The following is a 27,448-nucleotide window of genomic DNA, read 5'->3' on the forward strand; positions in this document are numbered from 1 at the left end:
TTTTCAAGCATTTCAAACATATCAGCAGCTAAAACCAGGCAGAGTCCTATAAAGGCTGAAATACAGTACTTGCAGTAACAAAGCAAATAGAAAAGTATATAACCAGCTGTGCATTTTACATGATTTTCTTTTTAATGTAGTCTGTTTGACACAAAAGAAACAGGCTTTCCGCAGCTTGTTTTGTTCTTGATGAATATAAATGGAGTAAAAATCACGTGTTCATAATACTATTAGACGAGATGACAAAAAGCATGTACATAATTACATTTGCATCAGAAAGAAACATAAAGTGGTCTGAAATATCTCTTTATTGTTCCTTCTCCAAACCATCACGAAGATCCAATTTTTCATAACCGTGACAAAAGCCGCCCAGTGCATAAAAGGCACCATTCAACCCTGTGACCCTTGACAGAACAGGACAGGAGTGCCATCAGAGAGTTACCATGCTAAAAACAAATATTTTTATATTACACACATACACAGATATTTCAAATGACCCAAGTCTCCCCTTTAGCACTATTTTCATCTCGTTCGCTTCTGACGTTTCAATCTTTTTCTTTATTTACTGTAAACACCAAAATCATCCAAATAAAGAAACGTGATAATGGAGCAATGTGATGCCTGCTCTTCAGTAGAGTCACGTTCAGATCCTTCTCTTATTTGTAGGTGAAGCGAAATGGAAAAGTAAAAACAATAAAACAAAGAAAAGAGCCAAAAACAGCGGCCGCTACATCCTAGGCTCAGCAGAGTCGTGCGCCGTAGCCAAATGTCTGTTTAATAGCGTGGCAGTAGTACCTCTGCCAGCCATCTCGTGTTCGTTCCTCTTCACTCTCAGGAACTGCCCGACACTCGATCTTTAACTCCGTCTCATTACCCTTGTCTATGAAAATCAATGTCACCGTTGCATAGTGCTCTGAAATGAAAAAGACAGACAGCGAAGGTGAACGATGTGCAGTCACACAGTAAGAGAGAGAGAGCCGGTGAATATATTTATGATGTGACATGCATAAAAAACATCAAGGAATCAAGACTCAACCCACATTTATACATGTAAGAATTATGCCATATAGTGAACTAAACTACCTCTCAAAAGTTTGGGGTCGGTAAGATTTTAAAAGAAGTCTCTTCTGCTCACCAAATCAGCATTTATTTGATCAAAAATACAGCAACATTTAAAATATTACAATTTAAAAATAGCTGGTTTCTATTGTAATCTATTTATATTGTAAATGTAATTTATTCTTGTGATGCAAAGCTGCATTTTCAGCATCATTACTCCAGTCTTCCGTGTCACATGATCCTTCAGAAATCATTCTAATATGCTGGCATATTATTATTGGCATGGTATATTATTATTGTCAATATTGAAAACATTTCAATACGGTTTGATAAAGGATTTGGTTTCTCTAAACCCCTCTTTCCAAGAGCCTACTTTGCTCTGATTGGTCAGATGGCCCAGTCTGTTGTGATTGGTTTACTCTTCTCCGATTGGTCAGTCGGCCCAGTCTGATGTGATTGGTCCACTCTGCTCTGATTGGTCAGATGGCCCAGTCTGATGTGATAGGTCCACTCTACTCTGATTGGTCAGATGGCCCAGTCTGATGTGATAGATCCACTCTACTCTGATTGGTCAGTCGGCCCAGTTTGTTGTGATTGGTCCACTCTACTCTGATTGGTCAGTTGGCCCAGTTTGTTGTGATTGGTCCACTCTACTCTGATTGGTCAGTTGGCCCAGTCTGTTGTGATTGGTCCACTCTACTCTGATTGGTCAGATGACAGTCTGTTGTGATTGGTCTACCTTCTCCGATTGGTCAGTCGGCCCACCTTTGTTGTGATTGGTCTACTCTTCTCCGATTGGTCAGTCGGCCCACCTTTGTTGTGATTGGTCTACTCTTCTCCGATTGGTCAGTCGGCCCACCTTTGTTGTGATTGGTCTACCTTCTCCGATTGGTCAGTCGGCCCACCTTTGTTGTGATTGGTCTACCTTCTCCGATTGGTCAGTCGGCCCACCTTTGTTGTGATTGGTCTACTCTTCTCCGATTGGTCAGTCGGCCCAGTCTGATGTGATTGGTCCACTCTGCTCTGATTGGTCAGATGGCCCAGTCTAATGTGATAGGTCCACTCTACTCTGATTGGTCAGTCGGCCCAGTCTGATGGGATTGGTCTACTCTGCTCTTATTGGTCAGTCGGCCCAGTCTGTTGTGATTGGTCCACTCTAGGGCTGCAACAACTAATCGTTTAGGTCTTAGGTCGGGTCTGTCCTCTGTATGCAAAGCTTCCACCAGTCGCGCCAAATTACAGCACTGAATAACACATTTTTATGGACAAAATGTGCATCTAGAAATAGTGGAGTGGAAACAGAGTGAGCTGATGCAGGAAAGGTACATGATTCAAACGCCCAAAACATGAGAAGTCTTTATTTTAAGCTTCAAGCGAATGCATTCGTGTTTAACATACCCTGTCATGCACTTGACATGTGTGTGTGTGTCTATATATATATACAGGTTATATCCACTGATCTATATAGAGAACAGCAGTTATATCCTCATCTGTAAATGCTACTAATTCACGTGAGTATTTTCCATTACCATTATGCATGAAAGAGCGTCCTGGTCCTGACAGTGACTTCACTGAATGAGCGCTGGTGCAGTGGGCGCGCGCATGCGCGTCAAACAGACAGAACGTTTTAGAGAGGGAGACAATTAATATTCAATGCAAAAACATTAATGTAGATTAAATATCTGCTTTAGGCGCTAAATTTAGTTTTAAAATTATAAAGTTATTAAAAGTATAAAGTTATTCAAGTATTTTATGAGAGTAGGAACTGTAAAGGGATAACAGCGTGTCATTGAATATAAATGTAAGAAGTTTCTACAGGATAAAGAAACGACAGTAACAGGTACTGTGTCCATAGAGAGTGTGAGTGTGTGTGTGTGTGTGTTCCTGCAGAACCTTCCTCTTATCTGCTAACACTGAGTTTGTGTTTTATTTTTTCTTTAATATAATTTTAATGTAGGGATTTGCTTAGTAACTTTTTTTTTGGCACATAATGTATAGCACAAACATAACCATTTGTATAACCACACAAATACCATATAGTTAAACTATGGATTTGAAGAAAAACAATGGTTAATTTGTGGTTACCATTGAATAACTAAAATAACCTTGTTATTTATTATTATTATTTGTTTTGTTCATTAAAAAAACCATGGTTAATTTATGTAATGTTAGATATATTCACTATGTATGTGTTCATAGCACTCAGCTGACACGTGCGTTTGAAGGACAGCGTTGGACAGGATGTGGAACAGTGCGTTTTGCCAAAAAAAACCAAAACAAAAATGGATTAATCTTTTATCCGATTAATCGAAAAAATAATCGACCATCTAATTGATTATCAAAATAATCGTTAGTTGCAGCCCTAGTCCACTCTACTCTGATTGGTCGGATGGCCCAGTCTGTTGTGATTGGTCATCAAACGGCCATTAACATTTCTGAATTTTAGTCCTTTCTCAGCACGATACACAGTGATACAAACAGTACCAATGGCGTCGGTTTTACCGTATCATTCTCATCCTTTGGAAGTGCATCAAAACAGTTGAAAACTTACTGACCCCAAACTTTTGAATGTAGTGTATGTGACATTCTTACAAAATGTCCAGTGTTCAGTCCATTCTTTCCACACTAATAGCTCATTTGTTGTATGGGAAAGTCTCTTAGCATCCAATGCTTATATTGTTACTGTAGCAACCAATGTAGATATACCAGATACTGAATACACCATCTAAACAAATGTATCTGATTTCATAACTTGCAAAATACCAGTGTGGACAGTCTATCGTCTGGGTGTTAACAAAGCGGGTTTAACTTACCACAAGGCCATGTGTTGAACCTCCATTTCATGACTATCTTCTTCTCGGGTACCTGTTAAACCCACAGTACATGTTTTCAGAAATCATAGCATCTCCGGTCATCATGCTTTATGTAACTGGAAACTGAAGTCTCACCAACTCCTGGAACTCTCCGTTCACGTTTCCATCCAACAGGCGAAACTTCCCCCCCCTTTCAGCCTCAACCATGGCACCACTGCGTGTGAAAGCCTGAACCATCTGTAACGCACAATTTGGCAAACAAATGTAATCACTATTGAGAAAAGAGCTGCACATTCAATAATAAGAGCCCAGGGAGACTCACTATAGTTGAGATGCTATGGTGGTGGTGGCAGAAGACTCACCTCCTGATTGAGAAACACCCTGTAAAGCTCTTCTGGTGAGGTAAGGAAAGTGTCCCTTAATGAAAACTTGCAGGTGGGGATTTTTACCCCTGTGTTGGAAGGAGGAGGAGCAGCGCTACACGAGCCAATCTAAAAACACACAATTACACACAAACGATGAGTTTGAACCAATAGATCTGATGAATTAAGCTCATACAGCTGCCTGTACATCAGTTGTGCTTCAGCACTGCTACATGGATGAATCAACTGGTTTGAGGAATACGTCAAGCCCCACTGGTTTTTTAAACAAAAGCATACATTAAGTTGAGCAGATTTCTGAAATGGAAACCAGGGGTATTTTCTAGTTCAATGGTTAAAATATAATTGAAATCTTATGATCTATGAACTTAGAAACAGGGACAATACAATTGTGTAGGGGTTTTCTTTTTATTATTCTTGTGGGTTCCATAAACTACTATTATAATTAATTATAATGTTTCAAACTGACCCTAACTGGTTACAATTTATCAAGTACAGTATACAGCAGAGTGTATCTACAACAACACCATTTATTGTAGATACAAGCCACCCACGATATATTAGCCAAAGTTTGTTTTCTCTATTTACAGGCATGATATAAACATGCAAGAACAAATGCCATAAGCCTGGATTTTCCCATGAAATCCAAACTGACACCTCAAAACACTTCAATATCATCATTATTGTAGGCTTATAATGATCGGGACTGAATCAGGATAAATAATATGAATGTCAACATTGATTTTTTTAATATATATAATTCTGTAACTTAAGCCAATTTTTAATGATAAAACAATAGATTTAATGTTCAAAATTAGAGCTGACTTCATAGTACATTTGTCAAGTATCTGTACTTTATCAGAGCATTTTTACTTTGGGAAAGTTTTACGAAATATTTGTAATTTTTCGTTCCTCATTCTTTTGAATTGAAGAACTTGTCACTCACTCACAGACGCTATAGTGATGTCCGATTCGTGAACGAGCTGATCTTTGTCAATTAACCTGTTAGATACATTCGCAAATCACACGGAACGATTCATTCATGAATTGAACCGATCCACTTGCATCTGTTCTTGAGTTTCACTCACTGATTCAAACGATCCAGTCAGAGTGAGTCTCCTTTTAATGATTTACAGAATTCACAAGACTCAAAATGAGCAAAGAATGGGACATCCTTGAGTGTGCCTGCGACTGATAGTGTGAAAAGTAAGTTACTAATGCCTAATTTTAGGATTTATTATTGTAAATTATATATTTGTCATATTGATGATATATTTATGTCACAGCTGTCAGTTGCTTGTGAACTAAATCTGCTGTAAAAGGGCGAGTTGTTTATGCCCATTTTATGAAATGCTTGAATGTGCACATTTGTGCATCACCATCTGAATGGAGAAGATTTTAGGTCAAAACTTAACATAATAGGTCATCCACCACTGCTTTTTTGCAGATGCCACCTGTTTTGATATAGGTCATCCACCACTGCTTTTTTGCAGAAGCCACCTGTTTTGATAATTAGAATCTTCTCCATTCTAATTTGAAACAACTAAACTCATCCATGTGGCATAAGTGTTGGGACCACTGGATAAAACACGCAACGAGTTTTGAAGAAAATCAAGACACTTTAAGGCTTACCTGAGTTTTGCTTGACTTAGTTGTTGCCTGGGCTGTTTGTTTCGTCACACCATTGGCTGTAGGCAGGATCATGCCCTGTGTGAACTCTACAACAGACAATAACAGATTATAGCAATCCACAACCAACAGACAACACTGCAACAGGAATGCTTCTAAAACTCTCATGCATGGCGTCAGTTTTGACATCTCAGTGAGACGTACCTGTTTTGAGGAAGCCCACATAGCTGGCCAGCGCCGTGCGAATTTGATCGGCTCCCTCCCTCCTCATCAGAGAAAGCAGCGCCGTCTCAGGCTCATCTTTACAAAGACTCACACTGATCTGTGTGTGATCACAAAAAAAAATACTCATTATCATCACTTACATAATCTATATATTTAGCATGGCTATTTAATTAAATCACATCCAATGACAACTAGGGCTGAGCGATTAATGGTAATTGATTTTCGATTTCAATTTTGGCTTCCAGCGATTACGAAAACAAGATTGTGCTGCTGCTGCTGCATTCTGTCCAGCGCACCATCCTTTCCAATGGTTCGCATTCGTTCCTTACCAAGACAAACTTAACATCTAAATCAGCCAAATAAGTGAGTGTTGTAAAATGCAGTCAATTGTTGCTAAACGGCAAGATTAGTTTAATATTAAACAGTGTTATTTAAAAGCGCATTAAGCCGCAAAAGAGATACTGTCCTGTGCACACGCTCCGAGATAGGGCAGAACGCGCATTAGCAAAGTATACTGTGGGCTTTAAATACACACCTAAACTGTCAAAAAACCTACACACAAAAAATGCCAAAATGCTGCTTTGACTAGTATCCTCGTAAAGCAGTCAGTTATGTCTTAAGTGAATGTAAACAGTTGAGAAAGGAAACACGTGTAACAGTATGTTGGAGCTGTGCAGCTCTTAAAGTGACAGCAGGCAAATAAACCTGCTACAGTCTGTCATTAATGTTAATCAAACAACAAAAGACAGATGAAAATTGTTCTGTTGTATTTAATTGTCAGTTTTGTTAGTAATTTGTTTCTTTGTTCTTATTGCATTGCTGACTGTTTACTTGTCTTCTGTAACTGTTTTGAGGACCTTTTACTTACACTAGTTAACCTAGTATTATTTTTTACTGAAGTATCGATAATTGTTAATTTCACTGATGGCTAAAATTTCTCATATTATGAAATAACTGATCATAATCACCCACTAACAATTGTTAAATAATCGTGATTTCACTATTGAGCAAAACAATTGTGATTGATGATAATCGAGCAGCCCTAATAACAAGATCAACAAAAAATGAGATACTTTTGTTCCAGATACTTTAGATCAGTGGTTCTTAACCTTTTTGACTCCAAGGCCCCCCACTGTCCACAAGACTTTTCGAAGGCCCCATGACTTTTCCAGTTGTTTGTGATTTACTAAGGATTAAGGATAAGGATTTTTTTTAAATAGTTTTACTCACAATTTCTAATACTTTGGGAGCTTGGTTTAACTAGAAAATGTACATTCATTATGAAAGTGTTCATGGTGTTATAAGATTTTATTAAAATGACATTTCCTAGAATTCAGACTTTCATAATGAGGCTTCCTCGCATATCCAGGTTATCCAAGGGAATGGAGATATTGGTTCTTTAAAAACAACAAATTAATTAAAATAAGAAATATCTTGATTTTAAATAATTTAAGTCATCCATCTTGAGGCCCCTCTGGAAGTTTGCTGAAGCCCCCTATTGGGCTTTGTCTGTCCCCCAATTGAGAACTGCTATAGATTCTCCAATACATCAGTGTTTGAAGGGACTATATGTAGAATTCAGTAACCCTTGTTGACACCGGTAGCCTGCAGCCAGCAACTTATTGCTCGTGCTTGCATTCGTAACGTACAAAAGACTGAACGTGATTCATTTTATTGATTATAAAGTATGTTTGAGACTATAAACTATACACAGTAGATCTGACTGTGTGAGACTATAGTTTGAATGAATCTCTTTTCTTTGCAGAATGGCTTTTTCAGTATTTTCCTAAACATTGCATAAGCATTTGTTCATGTGTCATTGAATGGAAGAGAGGCTCTCTGGAGTTCACGTAAATGCCACATCCTTTTGATTTTCCTGGCAAAAACGTCCACATAAAAGTCCTTCACATAAAAATCAGTCTACATGTTTTCATAGACAACCTAAGAAGTATCTCATTACAATCTGTTCACACATTGGCAATACAAAAAGTGAGTAATGCATGGAAATTCTTACATATAGCCCCTTTAAATAAATTGACAATGTTCTTCTGTAAAGCTGTAATGCTACAGTATATATAAAATGCTACGTAAATTAGTTAACTTACATCAAGGTCGTCCATGTCATTTTCATCCGACAGGTTTGGAACGTCGATGTTCCCCTTGTATTGGATGCCTGATTTTGATGTCCCTGTACAAACAAACAGCCCAAATCATGTACATGAATATTGAAAGCTAAGTCTCATGACAACTAAATAACTGGTTCAATTAAAGGCCCACTGAAGTGCCTTTAAACACGCAGCATTATTCAATGTGTTGACGTAATTTCCACTGAAACAGGAAGACAGGACGGGACATAAACAGCTCCTCCCCTTTTTTAAGATAGCCAATAGCATTTAGTTTAGATCACAGCTCGGCCAGAGCTGTAAAGCTCAGTAAAGCCGCAGTTTCCTCCTGATCTCTAACCATTTATCTGCCAAATCTCCCCATTATCGCTTTAAAATAAAGCATTCGTGCAGAATTCAAATGGGTCTGACACGTTTTCTGGTCTGCGCCAACTCACAAATATGATCCGCTCTGTGCTATCGCTGGACCAGAGCAGACTGTGTCCGCTCTGAGATGGTTCTCGTGACACTAACGTGAAACCAGACTTAATTTGCCCCAATGGAAAGCATACTTGCACTGTCTGAATCGTTCCCTAACCCCTATATAGTGCACTCTCCATGTAACAATCTCCATGTATTCACCATGTAGAAAATAGTAAATGTGTGAACAAGTGACCAATTTCAGCCACAGCGTTGATTTATAAAGTAGTGGGCGGGGCACTTCAGATTCTAGAGAGCATTTGATTGGACAGAAAATCTGATGAGATGTTTAAGTGCTTAAAGGTATAGTTCACCCAAAAACAACATTTTTATGTTTATCTGCTTACCCCCAGGGCATCCAAAATGTAGGTGTCTTTGTTTCTTTAGTAGAACACAAATGAAGATTTTTAACTCCAACCGTTGCAGTGTGATAGTCATATAATGCTTGATATTTTAGAGTTTAAGAGCAATGAGAGTAAAAACACATAGACATACGACATCCTTATTAAACCATGCAGCTCGTGGCGACAAATTGATTTCTTAAGACACGAAACGATCCGTTTCTGCGAGAAACCGAACATTAATTATGTTATTTTTATACCTCTTATCAGACGAATGTCATCTAGTTTTCCCAGCGCCATAACTTCTGGTGAATAAGGTCAAAATACTGGCGCGGTCAAAGATATATATATGTAGATGCCTCATTCGACCGATCCGAGCAGGCACTAATGAGGAATCTATGTATATATCTATGATCGCGCCGGTATTTTGCATGTATTTTGACCTTATTCGCCGGAAGTGATGGCGTGGGGACGGCTGATGCAAAGCCATAGAAAAAAATTAAATACATTTTTAATATGGATATTTTTCTTACACAAACGCATCGATTCGCTTCAGAAGGCCTTTATTAACACCCTGGAGCTGCGTGGAGCACGTTATTTGACGGACAGATGCATTTTTTTATGGACTTCAAAAACAGCAACTATTACTGCAATTATAATGCTTGCAATTATAATTAATGTTTAATATAACTCGATTTTATTCGTCTGAAAGAAGAATGTCATACACACCTCGGATGACTTGAGGGTGAGTAAATCATGGGCTAATTTTATTTTTTGGGTGAACTATCCCTTTAAGAGTGATGTCATCAAAATCATTGATTCATACTGGCAGAAGTGACAGACTAAGTTTTGCACGCTTATATCTTCTAAATGTGAATTTTGTCATTGGTTTGGAGCACACTAAGCTTATAGATAACAGTAAGGCTAATATATTCATACTAAAAGCCAAAAAACTTTAAACATTTAGATTTTCTCAAGGTCATATTCATTTTTAAGGCCTATTCACACCAAGAGCAAATAATTGCTTAAAACAAGGATTTGAATTAAAATGCATTACTATGGATCCATTTACTCCAGGGATGAACATCATAGATTTTTTATGTATAAGAACAGACTTAAGTTAGCAATAACTCATCCACAGTTATTCCACACATATTTCCTCACCTGTCCAGGTGGCCTTCAGATTCCACTCATAGAAGAATATAAGCTTCCCTTTGCGATTATTGATGGATGCTTCTCCCTCCACCTTGCTGACCTCTGTGATCTCACACTTGCCTTCTTCATTCTCCACCCACAATCCCATGAGCAGATCCTTCAGCTTCTCCGATGACCAATTTGTGGCGTCCCTCTCCGTCCTAGTAATACAAAGCACATCCACAGATATTACTCACTAATTATCGCAGGGGTCAATGCTAAGAATTGTTCTACTGGTCCAGTTTGCCCAGTGGTTCAGATTTTTACTTGCCCTGGCAATATTTTCACTGGTCCCACTAAAGAAAAAAGAAAAAAAGAATTTTCTATGACTTAATCAGTTGTTTGTGATTATCACTGCATGCATATTTAGATGACAAATAGAATATTTATAATTTTGTATAATATATCGGTAATACTTTACTAACAATGAAAACTACTTCAAGCATTCATTAATGCCAGTTTACTGATATTAATAACTAATGGAACCTTGTTGTAAAGTGTATGATACACATCATTGATGTGGATTTCCATCTGTCAGGTATTCAGTCATTAAAATTAATAAATTAAATTATTAGGCTATAATTATAGAGTACAAGTCTCCAAGACGACAAATGTCCTGAGATTTGAATCCATTCAGTGGGGAAACTATTTAACGAGCAATACCTTTCCAATGAAATTTAGTAATGGAAAGAGACGTTTCCAGGCCTTTATATAAAAAAAAAACAAAAGTAATATTTATTTGTTCTTGTTACTGTCCTGTTGAATGATATTTCCTGATTAGTTCTTGGTTGAAACTAGGCTCTGTATAGTATTTGCTGTCAACAGGAAAAAGCCATTTAAACTTGTGGACGGAGATGCTGACCAACACCAGGAAATTGTTTAATGCTTCAGCTTCCCCAATGTATTTCTGTTTATTACCTACACACCTTGTTAACCTAAATAACCACCCACATCAACATTTAACTTGCCCTAAAAAAAATCTGAGAGCATCTCTTCCTCAGTTAATGTCGAGAGACACTACAAGAGCAGAACCGAGGCGACTTGTCCGAGAACATCAGCTGACAACCCAAAAAAACAAAGGAATAAAAACAAGATTATCGTCAAATTATAGAAATATGTCGACCAGAAAGCCGGTGAAAGCATGGCATGAATGAACTTTGAGACGGCGCTAACGGTCCACTAACCAGACATCAGAAAATACACCAAAATAACAATAACAACTTGAACTTTCTCGGTTGCAGCGAGGTTTTACATTGCCAGAACTAACGTTATATTTTCTTCGGTCGAGAGTCCTCGTGAGGCAGTTAATTAAAAGAGGACAGCTCGTGTCAGTGACTAGTCTTCTTTAGCATGTTAGCATCAAGATGAGCAAATGTGCCGGTTGACTCTCACCAGTGCCAGTTGTTGACGTTTGTAGCATCCGCTCGCTCCTCCACGATCCAGCGAGGGTCTCCTTCTCCCCACTTCGCCATACTGATTTAATAAAGATATTCTGAATAGTGAGTGAATGAATGAAGCTATTGAGTCTGGCGGAATGTGTCTGACACGAGCGAGCTCTCGCTTCTGGAATACTCTCGACTGCTGCCTCTGGTTTTGTTGCCCGTAGAAATTACTGGAAACGGAAGTCGCGCTCAAAGCTCTCCGTGCTAAACACAGGCAGCTCGAGATGATTCCGCGTGAACCTGCTACACGTGAGCTGGGAGAAATGTGTCGTAGTTCTGTTTGTTGGTATTATACTAAAGTTACTAAACATAAATAATGGCAGTAGCATTGTGTTGTTTAAAATACCTCGGTGAACCACGTAAATTCTGAAATAATTTAGTTGGCTGAATTCATTCCGAGATGTAGGCTAATATGCAAAATGTAAAATGGCTGTATATACACACACACAGAGAGAAAAGGGTGTCAAAAATTGTACCTTTAGGGGTAAAACAGCTTGTCGCTGGGGCAGTACCCTTAAAAGGACATATTTGTACCTGTGTTACTCCTAAATTGTGCATATTAGTACCTAGAGTACCTAAAGGTCCTACTATGAAACTTTTTGTGATGAAAAAGCCAGCTGTTGTACCCCTAAAGGTACAATTTTGACACCCTTTTTCTCTGTGTGTAACTTAAAGTTACCTTCAGTTTCACAGAAAAGGCTTAAACTAGTCCTAGTCTAAAATGCACGTTTGAGCTGTTTTAACTGAAAGAATCTTGAACTGAAATATCTTAAAATATGCCAGTGGCATTGTTTTGTCCCAAGATGCACATACATGTTTTTTCTAGGACATATAAAGTTACTTAATTGAACTAAGACCTAATCCTATTTTAGTCTAAGCCCTGTCTGTTCCTGACCTATATTGCCAAAAGTTTTGGGACGCCTGCCTTTACATGCACATGAAGTTTGACATCCCATTCTTAATCTGTCAGGTTTAATGGAGTTGGCCCACAATTTGCAGCTACAACAGCTTGAACTCTTCTGGGAAGGCTTTCCACAAGGTTTAGGAGTGTGTTTATGGGAATTTTTGGCCGTTCTTCTAGAAGCGCATTTGTGAGGTCAGGCACTGATGTTGGATGAGAAGGCCTGGCTCACAGTCTCTGCTCTAATTCATCCCAAAGGTGTTCAATCGGGTTGAGGTCAGGACTCTGTGCAGGCCAGTCAAGTTCCTCCACACCAAACTCGCTCATCCATGTCTTTATGGACCTTGCTTTGTGTACTGATGCGCAGTCATGTTGGAACAGGAAAGGGCCATCCCCAAACTTTTCCCACAAAGTTGGGAGCATGAAAATGCCCAAAATGTCTTGGTATGCTGAAGCATTAAGAGTTCCTTTCTCTGGAACTAAGGGGCCACGCCCAACCCCTGAAAAAACATCCCCACACCATAATCCCCCCTCCAACAAATGCAGCCAGGCAAGTACCGTTCTCCAGGCAACCGCCAAACCCAGACTCGTCCATTGGACTGCCAGACAGAGAAGTGTGACTGGTCACTCCAGAAAACACGTCTCCACTGCTCTTGAGTCCAGTGGCGGTGTGCTTTACCCCACTGCATCCGACACTTTGCATTGCACTTGGTGATGTAAGGCTTGGATGAGCTGCTCAGCCATGGAAACCCATTCCATGAAGCTCTACACACTGTTCTTGAGCTAATCTGAAGACCACACAAAGTTTGGAGGTCTGTATCTGTTGACTGATTGAAAGTTGGCGACTTCTGTGCACTGTGACCCTCAGCATGCACTGACCCCGCTCTGTGATTTTACGTGGCCTACCACTTTGTGGCTGAGTTGCTGTTGTTCCCAATTGCTTCCACTTTGTTATAATACCACTAACAGTTGAGCGTGGAATATTTAGTATTAAGGAAATTTCACGAATGGTCTTATTGCACAGGTGGCAACCTATCACGGTACAACGCTTGAGTTCACTGAGCTCCTGAGAGCGACCCATTCAAATCACAAATGTTTGTAGAAGCGTCTGCATGCCTAGTATTTGATTTTATACACGTGGCCCTGGAAGTGATTGGAACACCTGAATTAATTCATTTGGAGGGGTGTCCTAATACTTTTGGCAATATAGTGCATGTAAGTGGCAGATTACTTGTCTGAAAGTATGGACCTTTCTCTTTTTGCAATAGCATGAATAGTTTCTAATTCTCTATATAGATCAATGGTCAAGACATGGCACATGGTGAAATCATGATAAAAATGCACCCCCCCCCCCCACACACACTTTATTAACAACAAAAGAAGAGTATGTTACAAATATCAGGGTATACAAGAAAATACAACATTATTGTAACAAATATTTGCACACTATGGGGGAGATTTACATAAAGATATTCAAACATTTACATTCAAAGTTTTAGCTGCTTTTTGCTTCATAGAAAATCGGATTCAATATAAAATCAATATAAGTTCAATGTCTTTCTTTTAATGGTGTAAAGCAGAGTATTTTTACAGGAAAACTTACATTTGTGAACATGGAATTTTGCCATTAAAATAATCAAATGTATATTATATAAATCTGGCTGTGCTTGGCGTTACAATTCTCCAAAAGACCAAATAATAAATATTTCCAAAACAACACAAATTGGCCATCAAAGTTCTTTGTGATGAAATCATAAAAAATTGCCAAAATGGTCTTACAAATGGGTAGTGCCAGAATAAATTAAACAGTTTCAGGGCAATTGTCACAAAAAGTGCAATTAAAATCAATATCACCTTTATCGATTAGGTATAAGCCAAACCTTTTTCCACACAATATTGTCTGTAAATTATTCAAATATGAGTAAATACATATTTTTAAACAACACACTTATAGCTCTGTTCTGGAAAAACAAATATTACCTACATAAGAACTTACTATAGGTGGGGACCATTGTTGAATGTTCTTTTCTGATGTCTAAACAGCATACAGATTTCAGGAGATATTGCACTTTAAACTTTTGCATAGTCCCCTGGTGTTACAGGAATCTTATAATGTGCCAAAAACTCACTGTAAGTGAAAAGAAAACCATTTAAATGAAATGACTATGATGCCATTATCAAACCAATGTTTCAGAAACAACGATTTGCGTATAAAAATGGATTCTCACACTCTGAAATTTGCTAAATTAATTGCCCATTATTAATGAAAATACAATTTCATATGTCTTAAGTGAGTAATGCATTTAAGGAAAGTTACTTTAAAAATATATATTTTGCTACCCTCATTGCATTAATAAATTAAACACCGGTCAATTCCTGTTAGTATGTTTAAATTGTAATGTTGCTATCATGTTGGTGTAATATTTAATTTAAATGGTAATTCTAGTGTGTGCAATGCCAAAAGGGACATTACAATTTGAATTAGAATGGAAGTGAATTAGGCACAGACTAAAAGCTGCGTTTCTGACCGAGATTGATTTTTGACCATTAGACCTATTAGTCATATTGGCTATGTCACAAATACATATTACAATAAAGTCATTTTAAACTTAACAAAGTTATGTAAAAAAGTAATTAATGAAAACAAGAATGCATATTAAAAAATACAAAATAATGAACTTAATTGCTGAACTGTAACAAGTTCTGACAGTAAACCTCTATTGGCATTATAGATGACAGTTCTGTCATAAAGTTTGGCATAATTTCAAAAAAGCCAAGGACAAGAACTACTAATATTGCGACACAAAAATAAACAAAAGCAGATATTGGAAAGTGCTGTTTCTTTTTAACGACATTTGAACCTGACATTTGAAACTGAAGAGAACCATCATCCTATTTTTGCAGCAGGTGAGTTTCAAAGAAAGAACATTATTTATCATGTGAAGCTTTTTGTGTATATTAGAGAAACGAATCACATGATGCTTTTTTTAACACATTTGTCTTTTCCATTTACAAAATTCATTATTACCTACAGATTTAAAGGTGTCTTGTACAATAGATTGTGAGATGCAAGGACTACACCGTACATTAGACGTTTCATTGCATGTGTTTATGACACTGAGATCTGTTTTCTTCTGCACAAAGGCACAATGAAGCTCCTGATTTTGGCTGTATTCGTTGGACTGTGTCTTTCCCAGCACAACCTAAACACTAAACATAATAGGACCTCTATTGTTCATCTGTTTGAGTGGCGGTGGGCCGATATAGCTGAAGAATGTGAGAGATACCTGGCACCAAATGGCTATGGAGGAGTTCAGGTATGGTTACAATTCTTATTGAGTCCAGCACAAATGCGCCTGCATTAGTTTTAAGGAACAGTATGATAAATGGGATGTTTTTAAACTTAGAGCTTTTAGAGGAGTTGTCTTTGATTTTACAGATCTCTCCCCCTAGTGAGAGCATTGTGGTGACCAATCCTTGGCAACCTTGGTGGCAGAGGTATCAGCCAATCAGCTACAACTTGTGCTCCAGATCAGGAACTGAGGAAGAGCTGAAGGGCATGATCACACGCTGTAACAATGTTGGGGTAACACAAAACTACTGTAAAAATCCTGTCATTTTTACAGAAAAAAACAACAACAAAAAATGGCCGCTGTGGTTGCCAGATTAATTCCGTAAAAAATGTAAACATATTTACAGAACAACCTGTACATTTACAAAAACAAAACAAAACACCATTTAATCCGGTTCATCCAACAGCCAATTTCTGCTGAATTAGCAAGGCCACAATTTAAATCTATTTTGTACCTTAAAGGTCCCATGGCATGGCATTTTTCTATTATTTTATAATGTTTCCTGAGGTGTACTTATATTGTTAGTATGATTTTTACATAAAAAAATGTCATAATTTAGAAATAAAAGGCATGTTGTCTATACTGTTATTACCCCTCTGGCTGAATCCTCTGTTTCAAGGGGCGTGTCTGCTGTGAGACTTCAGTGAAAACGCCCACTGTTGTGATTGGCTGACATCTTTGCATTTGAAATGGTGTGTTAGATTATGTTGCGGAGTGGGCGTGGTTTAGCGAGGCACTGCACACGCACTGACTGCATGCATGAGAGAGAGAGAGACTGACTGGGCACTCGTGAACCACGGAGAGCTGGAGGAAGAGTTGTTGAGAGCGCTGTGCTGTTAATAATAATAATAATTTAATAATTTGTTAAATTTATATAGCGCTTTTCTAGGCAATCAAAGCGCTTTACATATAGAAGGGGGAATCTCCTCAACCACCACCAATGTGCAGCATCCACCTGGATGATGGGACGGCAGCCATATTGCGCCAGAACGCCCACCACACACCAGCTGATTGGTGGAGAGGAGAGTGATGAAGCCAATCTGTTTATGGGGATGCTTAGGAGGCCATGATGGAGAGGGGCCAATGGGCAAATTTGGCCAGGATGCCGGGGTTACACCCCTACTCTTTATCGAAGGACATCCTGGGATTTTTAATGACCACAGAGAGTCAGGACCTCGGTTTAACGTCTCATCCGAAGGACGGTGTTTATTGACAGTATAATGTCCCAATCACTATACTGGGGTGTTAGGACCCACACAGACCACAGGGTGAGCACCCCCTGCTGCTGGCCTCACTAACACCTCTACCAGCAGCTACCTGGTTTTCCCAGATGGTCTCCCATCCAGGTACTAACCAGGCTCAGCCCTGCTTAGCTTCAGTGGGAAACCAGTCTTGGGCTGCAGAGGTGATATGGCTTCTTGTTAGCGAGCTTATTTGTAGCTGACAGTTCTGAATAAACAGTCCCAGTCATGTGGACTCTGTCTTCCACTTTATTATATGAACTTTCTAAAACATGAAGTGTACCATTACAGCCGTCGAGATGAGCGAATCGTCAAAGTGTTGATTATAGAATTCCTATCACATGAAAAGCTGCAGTGATGAGCATTGAGTAGACAGACAGCCTGTTGATCGCATGAATGCAGTGATCTCGTCATTGCAGCGCGTTTTCTCTCACAAAATGCTTTCACCACAACTAACAGCAAACACGACATCGATATGAATACAGTAAGAGCTTTGTGCAGCATAACAGCGCCATTCATTATAACGGCAGTTTGGGCAGTTGTGCAGATACACTCGCGACGTGTGATTGACAGATTGATTGCCATTTGCCTCCGGTAACCTGGACTAACCACAACACACACAGACCGCGACCAAAGACAAAACATAATATGCAGATAAGTCCAATAAACATCTATGGATTAATTTATCTGTTGTCTGTGTGTGTTTATAAAGGGGATTTGGAAAAAGATGCGATAATTGTGTGAATATGTGTGTGTTATGTATGCTACTGAAGCATTAACCTGACCCTCGTGTGCACCCAAGGGTAGGAAACAATAAACCAGGTGGATAATGGATCAAATGTGCGTGTAAAATGTAGTGCTGCCGTGATTGTGACAGAGCCCTCTGTCACACGAACATTATAAAGAGTGTTCTTTGATCGCAATGTGTGATTGACAGCTTCAGCCATTATATAGAGAGTGTTATTTGTTCGCTCTCTGTAGTTTAATCACTTAAAAAACGGATTTGTTTCATGCTACTAACAGAAACGATCGTTTTAGTCACTGCCTTGATTCACTGATGCATTACGCTTAGGGCATCAAGACGGCGATCATTAAACGATCGAGAAAGAAAGTCTGAGTGAACTTGAATGATTAGCTACACATCAGAAATCACTGATCACAGATCAGGCATTAATGAACACTGTTACTTACTGTTTGTGGGGGTGCTGTCGAATCCATATGGTAAAAGTCTGTTTGTAAAGCCTGTGCTGACATAAACTGAATCAATTTTCTCAGAATGCTCTGGGCGGGCAAAGCAGAGGAAGGGGAGGTAACGTTTCCTGTTATGACGTCATAACAGGAAAATTCCAGATCAGCTCGTCTGAGCTCTCATTTTCTCAAAGGCAGAGAAAGACAGCCAGAACTCGGTTTACACCCATCAAAATTTCTAGCCACTTGGGGACCATATACAGGCTAGGGGAACTCATATTAATGTTAAAAACCTCATAAAATGAAATTTTCATGCCATGGGACCTTTAAACATATACTGTCACAGTGTGGTCAGGCAAAAGGAGGAGAAGGATTTATTTACAGCACTTTTATTACATTTAAGAAGATAATCCACAATAAAGAAGAATACAGGAAATACATGGCAACATAAACAACAAAGACAAAGAACAACAAACTGTTTGTATATACATATAAATAGACAGAAGAATACAAGGGAACTAAATGAACAGCAGGTGAACATAATTAGTGATTAACTGGCACACAAGAGGAAACCTGTGCTGTGTTCGAAATTGCCCTCTATTCACTATTACCTACATTACTCCACTAATACAGTCCACTTGAAGGAGTGAATGAAAACCAGTGTGTGAATTCATTATGGGTATGCTCTAGCTTTTGAGTATGCTTTTGAGCCTACATCAGTTGTACACTAGTGAATTGTGGGATTGAATGAGTGCACTCGATAACGTCCACTATGGTTTCGGACACCACCACCAATTCATCAAGGCAACTGTATTTCTTGGTAACACTTTAAAATAAAGTTCCATTGGTTAACATTAGTTAACATGAAATAACCATGCAAAATACTTCTAAAGCATTTAATAATCTTAATTAACATTTACTAAAACATTATTAAAATAAAGAGTTGTATCTTTAATATTATGTAATGGACCTGTGTTAATATGAAACAACAATGAACAGTTGTATTTTTATTACCTAACATTAACAAAGATTATTAAATACTGTAACAAATGTATTCCTCATTGTTAATTAAAACACAATATACTAATCTATTAACTTGGTAGATTTATTGGACATGTATTATGTGAATTTAACAATGCTATCTTTGTTTCTAAAGGAGCAATCACCTTACTTAAACAAAAAATAAATATCGGATATAGTTTTAGAAGTTTGTACACAGATGCATGCTGGGAACTCACAAACCCTTAAGTAAAGCAATATTGTTCAATTTGAAATTCTTTGTTCAGACAGCTGTGTTTGACTAGTTGGGACAACATTTGGGGGAATTCTGTGGAGTTTATATAGTTTCAAGTATGTGTGTATATATAGTATGTGTGACTTAAAAGGTCCTCTAACCTGGAAAACATGTAGTTGCTTTCTTTTACTGTGTGCTTTTTTGCCACAGGTGAATATATATGTGGATGCAGTCATAAATCACATGTGTGGAGCTGCTGGTGGAGAGGGCACTCACTCCAGCTGTGGATCATACTTCAACGCCAACAAGGAGGACTTCCCTTCTGTCCCATACTCATCATGGGACTTCAATGATGACAAGTGCAGAACTGCCAATGAAGAGATTGAAAGCTACAACGATGTTTTCCAGGTTCTTTTCAAAGACATTTATTGCTGTTTTTCTACAAAGAGAAAAAAACAACAACTTACAATTGCCTTCCACTGAAATGAAAGTCAAGATGAAGTCAAAAAGATATAAACGGTTGTCTTTCAAATTCCCTCTGCACACAATAGGAAAGCGCTACAACAAACCAGAGCAACGAAGAAGATGAAGCGGAGCTAGTTGATAGATTAAACTTTCGCTGTATTCGATCGGCAAAAATCCGAACACATCTTCCTTTCTTAAGAATGACTTCAGTGCCGTTCTTTGTTCTTTTCTCAAAGAAAATCTTAACTCCAAGTCTTCCAGAGTCGCGGCCAAAGCCGATTCGAAAGACCGCTGTTCGCCAGCTTCTTTGTTTACCAGTAGCACGCGGAACCGCCAGTCCGCCCACCGACTCTATACACGATGTGATTGGCCTGACCAGAGTTTGGTTTTTCCAGCTCGCAAGCCAACGGAGAGTTGCTAGACGACCCTGACTGCAAATTAGATTTGCTATCGCTAGGGTGCGTCTAGATTTCTAGGCTGTGACAAGCAAAGATGACGAACGAACGGCAAGGAAGAACAAAAAATTATCATACAGTACACAAGCGTATATACAACCAGCAGCTCCAGACAAACAATGACACTCGAAACTGTCCTTATTATAGCTAATATTACAACAACAGCATATCTTGGTTCTGTGAAACAGCAAAACCAATGTTACTCACGTATGGAGCAGAAACAACACAACCTCAGGGTCTGTTTTCAGGCCTTCCCACTGGAAAGATTTTAATAATATTAACACGGGTCCTAAAGCTCTTGCCTGATCATAACCCTTTTTTTCCAGTGATATTCCTCTGATCTTTTCTCTTTTGTAATGTCTATCAGCTGTCACTCTTTCTACCGTTTTTCTTCAAATCTCGCTCTCTCTCCTACCCCATCATGAGTGGACACGCCCCCTAATGCTCCCCCCAATGCTTGGCTACAAGTGTGTTACTTGGTCTGATCCACTCTGATAGTTTCTCTGCACATTTAAATTAGCTATAAAGTAGCTCTACTGAAGACAAAAGTGTCTTTATTCAACTTAGTTTAGTTCAATGTTGATAACATATCAGTGACAATGTTGCAAAGTTCATCAGTTATACAAATTCTATTTAGCTATAAAGCAGCTCTACAAAAGACAATTGCGTCATTCTGCTTAAAGGCTTAGTTCACCCAAAAATCAAGCGCCAGCGTTAGTTCTGGCAGGCCACGTAGTCAAGCTCCGCTATCAGCTGATTGGGAAATTCTAACTCCGCCCCTCTTTCAGCTGATCTGTTTCAGCTGATCCTATGCTCTTAATTGGCTTCTCTCAAACAGGGCGCCTTACTTAAGCACAGCTTCACTTCAATCTGCCTGCTTGGACGCTTCTGCTGCACGCTGCTTTGCAACCCACCTCCTCCCCAGCTCCTCCTTAAATTGCTAACTTAATCATGTCATTCTGTTGTCATTGATGCATGCTCTGTTCTAAATGGGGGATTTGCTTTGCCCTCCCAGTTAAATGGGAGGTCGTCCCCATAATCTGCTGCTGTTCCCTGTCTTGGCTTTTCATGGAGCTCATGAAAGGATGTGGAATTTAGAACAGAGCCATACCGCCAAATCTAAATCTTTGCAAAACATGCAATTAAATTTTTTTTACTAAATGTTTGTCTATTGTGTTTTTTGACTTTAGTGGACCTGACAGAAATGAAATTTCTGTAATTAATTACTGGTGTTGTTTTTGTTCCAAACCCGCAAGACCTTCGTTCATCTTCGGAACACAAACTAAGATATTTTTGATGAAATCCAAGAGCTCTGTGACCCCACAGAAAGCAACACAACGACCACTTTCAAGGCCCAGAAAAGTAGTAAAGAGATCGTTAAAATAGTCCATGTGACACCAGTAGTTCAACCTTAATGTTATGAAGCGACGGCACAAAAAAAACGAACAAAAATAACGACTTTATTCAACAATGTCTTCTCTTCCCTGTCACTCTCTTTTGCTATACCACTGGAGTCACATGGACTATTTTAATGATCTCTTTACTACCTTTCTGGACCTTGAAAGTGGTTGTTGTTTTGCTGTCTGTGAGGTCAGAGAGCATATTGTGTTCTGAAGGTCTTATGGATTCGGGATGAGTAATTAATGACACAATTTTTGGGTGAACTTACCCTTTAAGTCACATTCAATTTTGATTCAAAGGAAGCACATTATGGTTTAGTTACAGTATCTACCAGCAGGGGACACACTGCTCAAGCTATTGTTAGGTGCACAGCACTACAGAGAGCTATCATCTTACCATCAAGCTTACCATATATTTAAAGACTCATAGTTTCTTGTTTTCTGTTGTGTTGGTGTATGCTTTTCATTAAAAGGTTCATTATCATCCTGGACTTTAATTACAATCCTCAGATTTGTTCTCACGCAGACTTCAATCCGAATATAAACACTTGCATCTGCAACAAGTCAATGTTTTTTGCTTTTATGCTTTTAAGACTTGCTGACTTGTTAATTTTGTGTTAACAGGTTAGAGATTGTCGCTTGGTGAGTCTCCTGGATTTGGCCCTGGAGAAGGACAATGTTAGAGGAAAAGTGGCTGAATACATGAACAAACTGATCGACATGGGGGTGGCTGGATTCAGAGTAGATGCTTGTAAGCATATGTGGCCCGGTGACCTTAGTAACGTCTACGGCAGACTCAAGAGCCTAAATACCACTTGGTTTTTACCTGGCACCAAGCCCTTTATTTATCAAGAGGTATCACCTTCTCATCATGATCAGAGTTACTTAAAATGGTTGTTAAAAGCATTACCACATTTCTTTTTCTTCAGGTTATCGACTTGGGTGGAGAGTCCATTAAAGCCAGTGAATATTTTGAACTTGGAAGAGTGACAGAGTTCAGTTACAGTGCAAAACTGGGCAAAGTCATTCGTAAACGGGACAAAGAAAAGCTAAGTTATCTTAAGTATGCAACAGTAACCTCTATTATTACAATGCTATCTGGAAAAATGTTTGATTGGTTCTGAACACAGCATTGATTGCTCATGATTTTTTCTTGTATATTTCACTGCTATCCATGACAACATACCGGTGCTATTTGCAGATTAGTACTGATATATTGTCACACTGTTACCGTGTTTGTCTTGTTGCTAGGCTGACAGTTTTTTCTTTTAATTATTTAATGGTCTCCAGAATATTTCGTAGCCAATAGAGCATTAAGCAAATTTACAATTCCTTACAGGGTCCTGATTACAGTGTATGGGTTTATTTTGCAATATTTACCAGCTTACTGTAGACCATATGTAGTGATATCTTAAGGAGGAAGTGTCACATTTGCCTACCCAGCTAACAAAAACATGTTCTGAGAACATTTTGCAAACTTTGTTACTCTTGGATGTTCGAGAAAACGTTAAAAAACTTTTTTTTTTAAAGTTCCATGAGTGATGTATACATTATGTTTTTGTGCTAACATTTTGAGAACATTATAAAAGACCAGAAAATGTCAAACAAACATTCGAATAACGCCACTGGAAGAACATTTGTTCATAACTTTCAAGAGAGCCTTGCCAGAATGTAAGACAAAGTCCTGAGAGTTAGCTGGGTATAATCATGCTCAGCAATCTTTTGGCTTCTATGAGTTATTGAAAGAGTTGTAAACAGTGTTTTGTCTTAGGAACTGGGGAGAGGGATGGGGTTTCATGCCCTCTGATAAAGCCTTGGTGTTTGTGGACAATCATGATAATCAGAGAGGCCACGGCGCTGGTGGAGCTTGTGTTCTGACATTCTGGGACTCTAGGTAAATATTTTGTCCAAAAACTATGACGATTGCTACTGTGAGTGGTATGTTTTACATTGTGTATTTTGCAGGCTTTATAAAATTGCTTCAGGGCTCATGTTGGCTCACCCATACGGTGTCACCAGAGTCATGTCCAGTTACCATTGGGATCGGCATTTGGTGAATGGAAAGGTGAATGCGTACACTTAAAATACTGATTACATTAAAGTCTTATAGTTGATGAAACCCATTTGCTTTACATTACATTAATGAATAGCATATAACGGCTAATAGCGAACCAGGGTAAATCTCCTCAACCACTAAATGGCACAAAATCTCACTACAGCACTTTCCTAGGCATCCACGTTTTACTATGCAGGTGGAAATTTGGCTGATCCATGAAGCAATTGAAGGCAGCAACACAAAATATATTCTGTGCTAGGTTGATCTAATATTTAATGATTTTTAAAATGTTATAGTTTTATGTAGCAAATGGTAATCGTTAAAACGAGAAAATACATTTTAAGACAAAGGTCTTGTTAATGGTTTTCAGTTTCGTTTTGTTCAAGGGAAATAACTGAAAAATATGTAAAAGTATGGCATTTGAAGCATCCCTTAGTTTGAGGTAGTGAAAAGCATTTTACTAAAGGTGTGTCTTTAATCCCGTAACACCCAATAGATTATTTCATACCACACAAGTATATAGAAAACCTGAACAAATAATGTTTTTGGTGAAATAAAACACAGGATCAGAATGATTGGATGGGTCCTCCAAGCAATGCCAATGGATCCACTAAGCCAGTACCCATCAACCCAGACTCCACCTGTGGGGACAAGTGGATATGTGAGCACAGATGGCGTCAAATCAGGTGGGTATAAATTTTAGTTTTGCTGGACACATTTTCCTGAATTCAGTGTCAAATCCCAGCAATTTTCTTGCTCTATTCCCCACCCCAGGAATATGGTGATTTTTCGCAATGTGGTCAATGGCCAGCCTCTCTCCAACTGGTGGGACAACGGCAATAATCAGATCGCCTTTAGCCGCGGCAGCAAGGGATTCATTGTCATCAACAATGATGCTTGGTGAGAAACTTGCAACACAAACCCAAGAATAGGACATGTTAAATGTACAGATTGATTACACATGATTACTCCTTCAAGCATGGAATGGGAGTTGCGATAGTCTTTTCTTCCCTTTTGTGGCGTATATCAGATTAAAATTGCTTCTCTTTATATTTAGGGCGGGACTTGATTTGTCCATCGGGAATCTATTGAATGGTTCTGGTTTGCTATTGCTGTGATCTCATATGAGTGACAGGTTGTCCCGCCCTCAAGCCAGTAAACTCATTTTCAGAGAAGAGAAGAGATGTATTGAGAACTTAAAGAGACATGGTGATTGAAAGAAATGTGAGATGGGAGGGAAAATGATGTGCACGGAAATTTTTTATGATAAACACTGCGATATTCCACGGTATTACAGAACCCTTTAAAGTGCTTCATATATAGTTAGTTCCATCATGGGATCATTTTATGAATTTAGTTTTAATTCATTTTTAATTAGGTCCCCTAAAAGTGATCAGGCAGACCAAACTGTAATATGTAGAGACTTGAAACTTTGAGGGATGGTAGTACCCACCCCTTCTACAACGTCACTGAGGCTTGCCCCAATCAGCCTGATGGTGGCGCTACAGCGAGCAAAAGTACGTACTGGCTCATTTTCCGGTATTTTGTATACTAGTCCTAGTGCAGAAAGATTCTCTGGAGTCCGATTGTCAATAATTATCAAAAAAGGTAGAAATTTCGATTCACACCCGCCAAATGGGATGCCAAAACATTCAAAGTGGGTGTGGCCACTTTTACTAAAATGGCTATCCCTATTGAACGGAATGAGAGAATTTGACCAAACTCTGTACACCTGTACCGGCTCGGTCTGTGGTCACACAAAAAAGGACGCTGTGACTGCCCACTTTTTGGTGCTATAAAATAATAATAAAAAAAAAAGAAGTTGGTTCGATTGACTTGAAAACTGGCATGCGGTGTCTTTGGCCAAGGTGCTGCAGTTGTCTACGAGGGCATTCGCTTATCTAAAAAAAAACAGCCACTGGACCGAAACTTGCTGGGCCTGTTTGGCTCACGGCCCTAGAAGCCTGTGAGAAGTTCTAAAGAAATCGGCCACAGGAGGGCATTTTTCATATTATATATTGCATGATTTTTCGCACATGCCCACAACATTCATACCATATGGTAGTGCCACCACTGTCAATCAAATCATTCGTTAAATATTAGAGATTATTTGAAAAAAACTACTTTCGTGGACTAAACCTAGGCTTTTGGCTCAACCTTCATAACTGTTAAAAAGCTTTAAAACGTATTTCCTTAGTACAATGCCCATCTATGATATAGGTGGTAACAGGCTTGCTAAATAAAACATACCTTTTTGTGCTTGAAGGACTTAAAACCCTGTTAATTGCTGCTTGCAGCTATATTTTTAATTACATTTTATCAATTAAAAAATGTGAACATACTTTATCACAAGAAAAAAAATATTATGCAGTCATTTAAGACATTTCTCCTTATATAGAACCTTTTTGGCATTAAGACTGAGTCAAGAACCCTAGGGATCTCTATAGAATCCCAATGAACCTTTTTTTCTAAGAGTGCATAAAAAAACCAATGGTCAGTTTTGATTCATGGTATTTTTAACTGGATTTGATTAATGTCCTAGGGAACTGAATGTGACGCTGGACACTGGCCTGCCCGCCGGCACATACTGTGATGTTATCTCTGGAGACAAGAGTGGGGACAGCTGCACAGGGAAACAGATGTCAGTGGGTTCTGATGGACGTGCCACTTTCCACATCAGCCACACACAGGAGGATCCATTCATTGCCCTCCATGCTGACTCGAAACTGTAGATTCACTGAGGATAATTCGGTAACACTTTAGAATAATTAATGGTCATTAGTTAACTACATTAGTTAACATTAACTAATAATGAACTGCACTTATAAAGCGTTTATTAATCTTTGTTAATGTTAATTTCAACATTTACTAATGCATTATTAAAATCTTTTTAACATTAGTTAATGCACTGTGAACTAACATGAACAAACCATGAACAGCTGGATTTATATTAACTAACGTTAACAAAGATGAACAAATACAGTAACAAATGTACTGCTCATGGTTAGTTCATGTTAGTTAATACAGTAATTAATGTTAACTAATGAACATTATTCTAAAGTGTTACCGATAATTCTAATAAAGTGGGATCACTTAACTCAACAGCGTGGTGGAAGAGCGTTTGTTTACAATCACTCATATCATGAAAAAGATAAACCAAAGTGTCTTATAGCCTACAGATCTACAATCTCCTGTCTAGATTTGGATGACACAACATCTGAAATAACAACAAATTAAATGTATAAATATTTATTTTTAGTTTTGCATTTTTCTTTTATAATTACCTTGGCCAATTGCTTTGATTAGCACAATTTAACAGATATTGTAAACGTACTACCAATATCTTAAGTTTTATTGTAATATATATACAGTGAGGAAAATAAGTATTTGAACACCCTGCTATTTTGCAAGTTCTCCCACTTAGAAATCATGGAGGGGTCTGAAATTGTCATCGTAGGTGCATGTCCACTGTGAGAGACATAATCTAAAA

The 27,448-nt window shown here is 38.5% G+C and overlaps 2 protein-coding genes across 10 annotated transcripts; one reads left to right on the forward strand and one right to left on the reverse strand.

The window, feature by feature from the left end:
- Positions 1-111: 111 nt before the first annotated feature.
- On the reverse strand, positions 112-11,852 carry ahsa1b (AHA1, activator of heat shock protein ATPase homolog 1b). 2 transcript variants are annotated; one of them, XM_079833451.1, is made up of 10 exons: positions 11,616-11,821; positions 10,495-10,519; positions 10,194-10,384; positions 8,212-8,294; positions 6,086-6,203; positions 5,885-5,970; positions 4,235-4,363; positions 4,008-4,109; positions 3,873-3,924; positions 112-913 (listed from the first exon to the last, which is right to left on the reverse strand). In XM_079833451.1, the coding sequence occupies exons 1-10, from the start codon at positions 11,641-11,643 to the stop codon at positions 741-743; spliced, it is 987 nt and encodes a 328-aa protein (XP_079689577.1). In that variant the 5' UTR covers positions 11,644-11,821; the 3' UTR covers positions 112-740. The 2 variants fall into 2 exon arrangements, with proteins under 2 accessions (XP_079689577.1, XP_079689576.1); XM_079833450.1 differs by lacking the exon at positions 10,495-10,519 and having other exon boundaries at positions 11,616-11,852.
- Positions 11,853-27,444, forward strand: amy2al1 (amylase alpha 2A-like 1). 8 transcript variants are annotated; one of them, XM_079833447.1, is made up of 12 exons: positions 11,878-11,951; positions 15,447-15,473; positions 15,711-15,883; positions 16,006-16,152; positions 19,793-19,990; positions 22,527-22,757; positions 22,832-22,965; positions 23,674-23,796; positions 23,868-23,967; positions 24,523-24,644; positions 24,733-24,858; positions 26,501-27,444. In XM_079833447.1, the coding sequence occupies exons 3-12, from the start codon at positions 15,716-15,718 to the stop codon at positions 26,688-26,690; spliced, it is 1,539 nt and encodes a 512-aa protein (XP_079689573.1). In that variant the 5' UTR covers positions 11,878-11,951; positions 15,447-15,473; positions 15,711-15,715; the 3' UTR covers positions 26,691-27,444. The 8 variants fall into 8 exon arrangements, 5 of the variants coding, with proteins under 5 accessions (XP_079689572.1, XP_079689571.1, XP_079689573.1 ...); XR_013817781.1 differs by lacking the exon at positions 15,447-15,473 and having other exon boundaries at positions 11,882-11,914; positions 26,501-26,857; positions 26,977-27,444; XR_013817782.1 differs by lacking the exon at positions 11,878-11,951 and having other exon boundaries at positions 13,723-15,473; positions 26,501-26,857; positions 26,967-27,444.
- The last annotated feature ends 4 nt before the right edge of the window (positions 27,445-27,448 follow it).

The sequence above is a fragment of the Gobio gobio genome (genome assembly GCF_949357685.1).
Source record: "Gobio gobio genome assembly, chromosome: 13".
NCBI classification, from domain to species: domain Eukaryota; kingdom Metazoa; phylum Chordata; class Actinopteri; order Cypriniformes; family Gobionidae; genus Gobio; species Gobio gobio.

Bases quoted from the DNA above. Each gene is read 5' to 3' on its own strand.
- ahsa1b (XM_079833450.1), bottom strand. From the start codon at position 11,695: ATGGCGAAGTGGGGAGAAGGAGACCCTCGCTGGATCGTGGAGGAGCGA. The intron at 8,295-10,193 runs GTGAGGAAATAT...TTGTTTGTACAG, and splicing joins TCTGAAGGCCACCTGGACAG to GGACATCAAAATCAGGCATC. The intron at 5,971-6,085 runs GTACGTCTCACT...TGTCTGTTGTAG, and splicing joins TGTGGGCTTCCTCAAAACAG to AGTTCACACAGGGCATGATC.
- amy2al1 (XM_079833445.1), top strand. From the start codon at position 11,890: ATGATTCCGCGTGAACCTGCTACAC. The intron at 22,758-22,831 runs GTATCACCTTCT...CTTTTTCTTCAG, and splicing joins AGCCCTTTATTTATCAAGAG to GTTATCGACTTGGGTGGAGA. The intron at 23,797-23,867 runs GTAAATATTTTG...TGTATTTTGCAG, and splicing joins CTGACATTCTGGGACTCTAG to GCTTTATAAAATTGCTTCAG.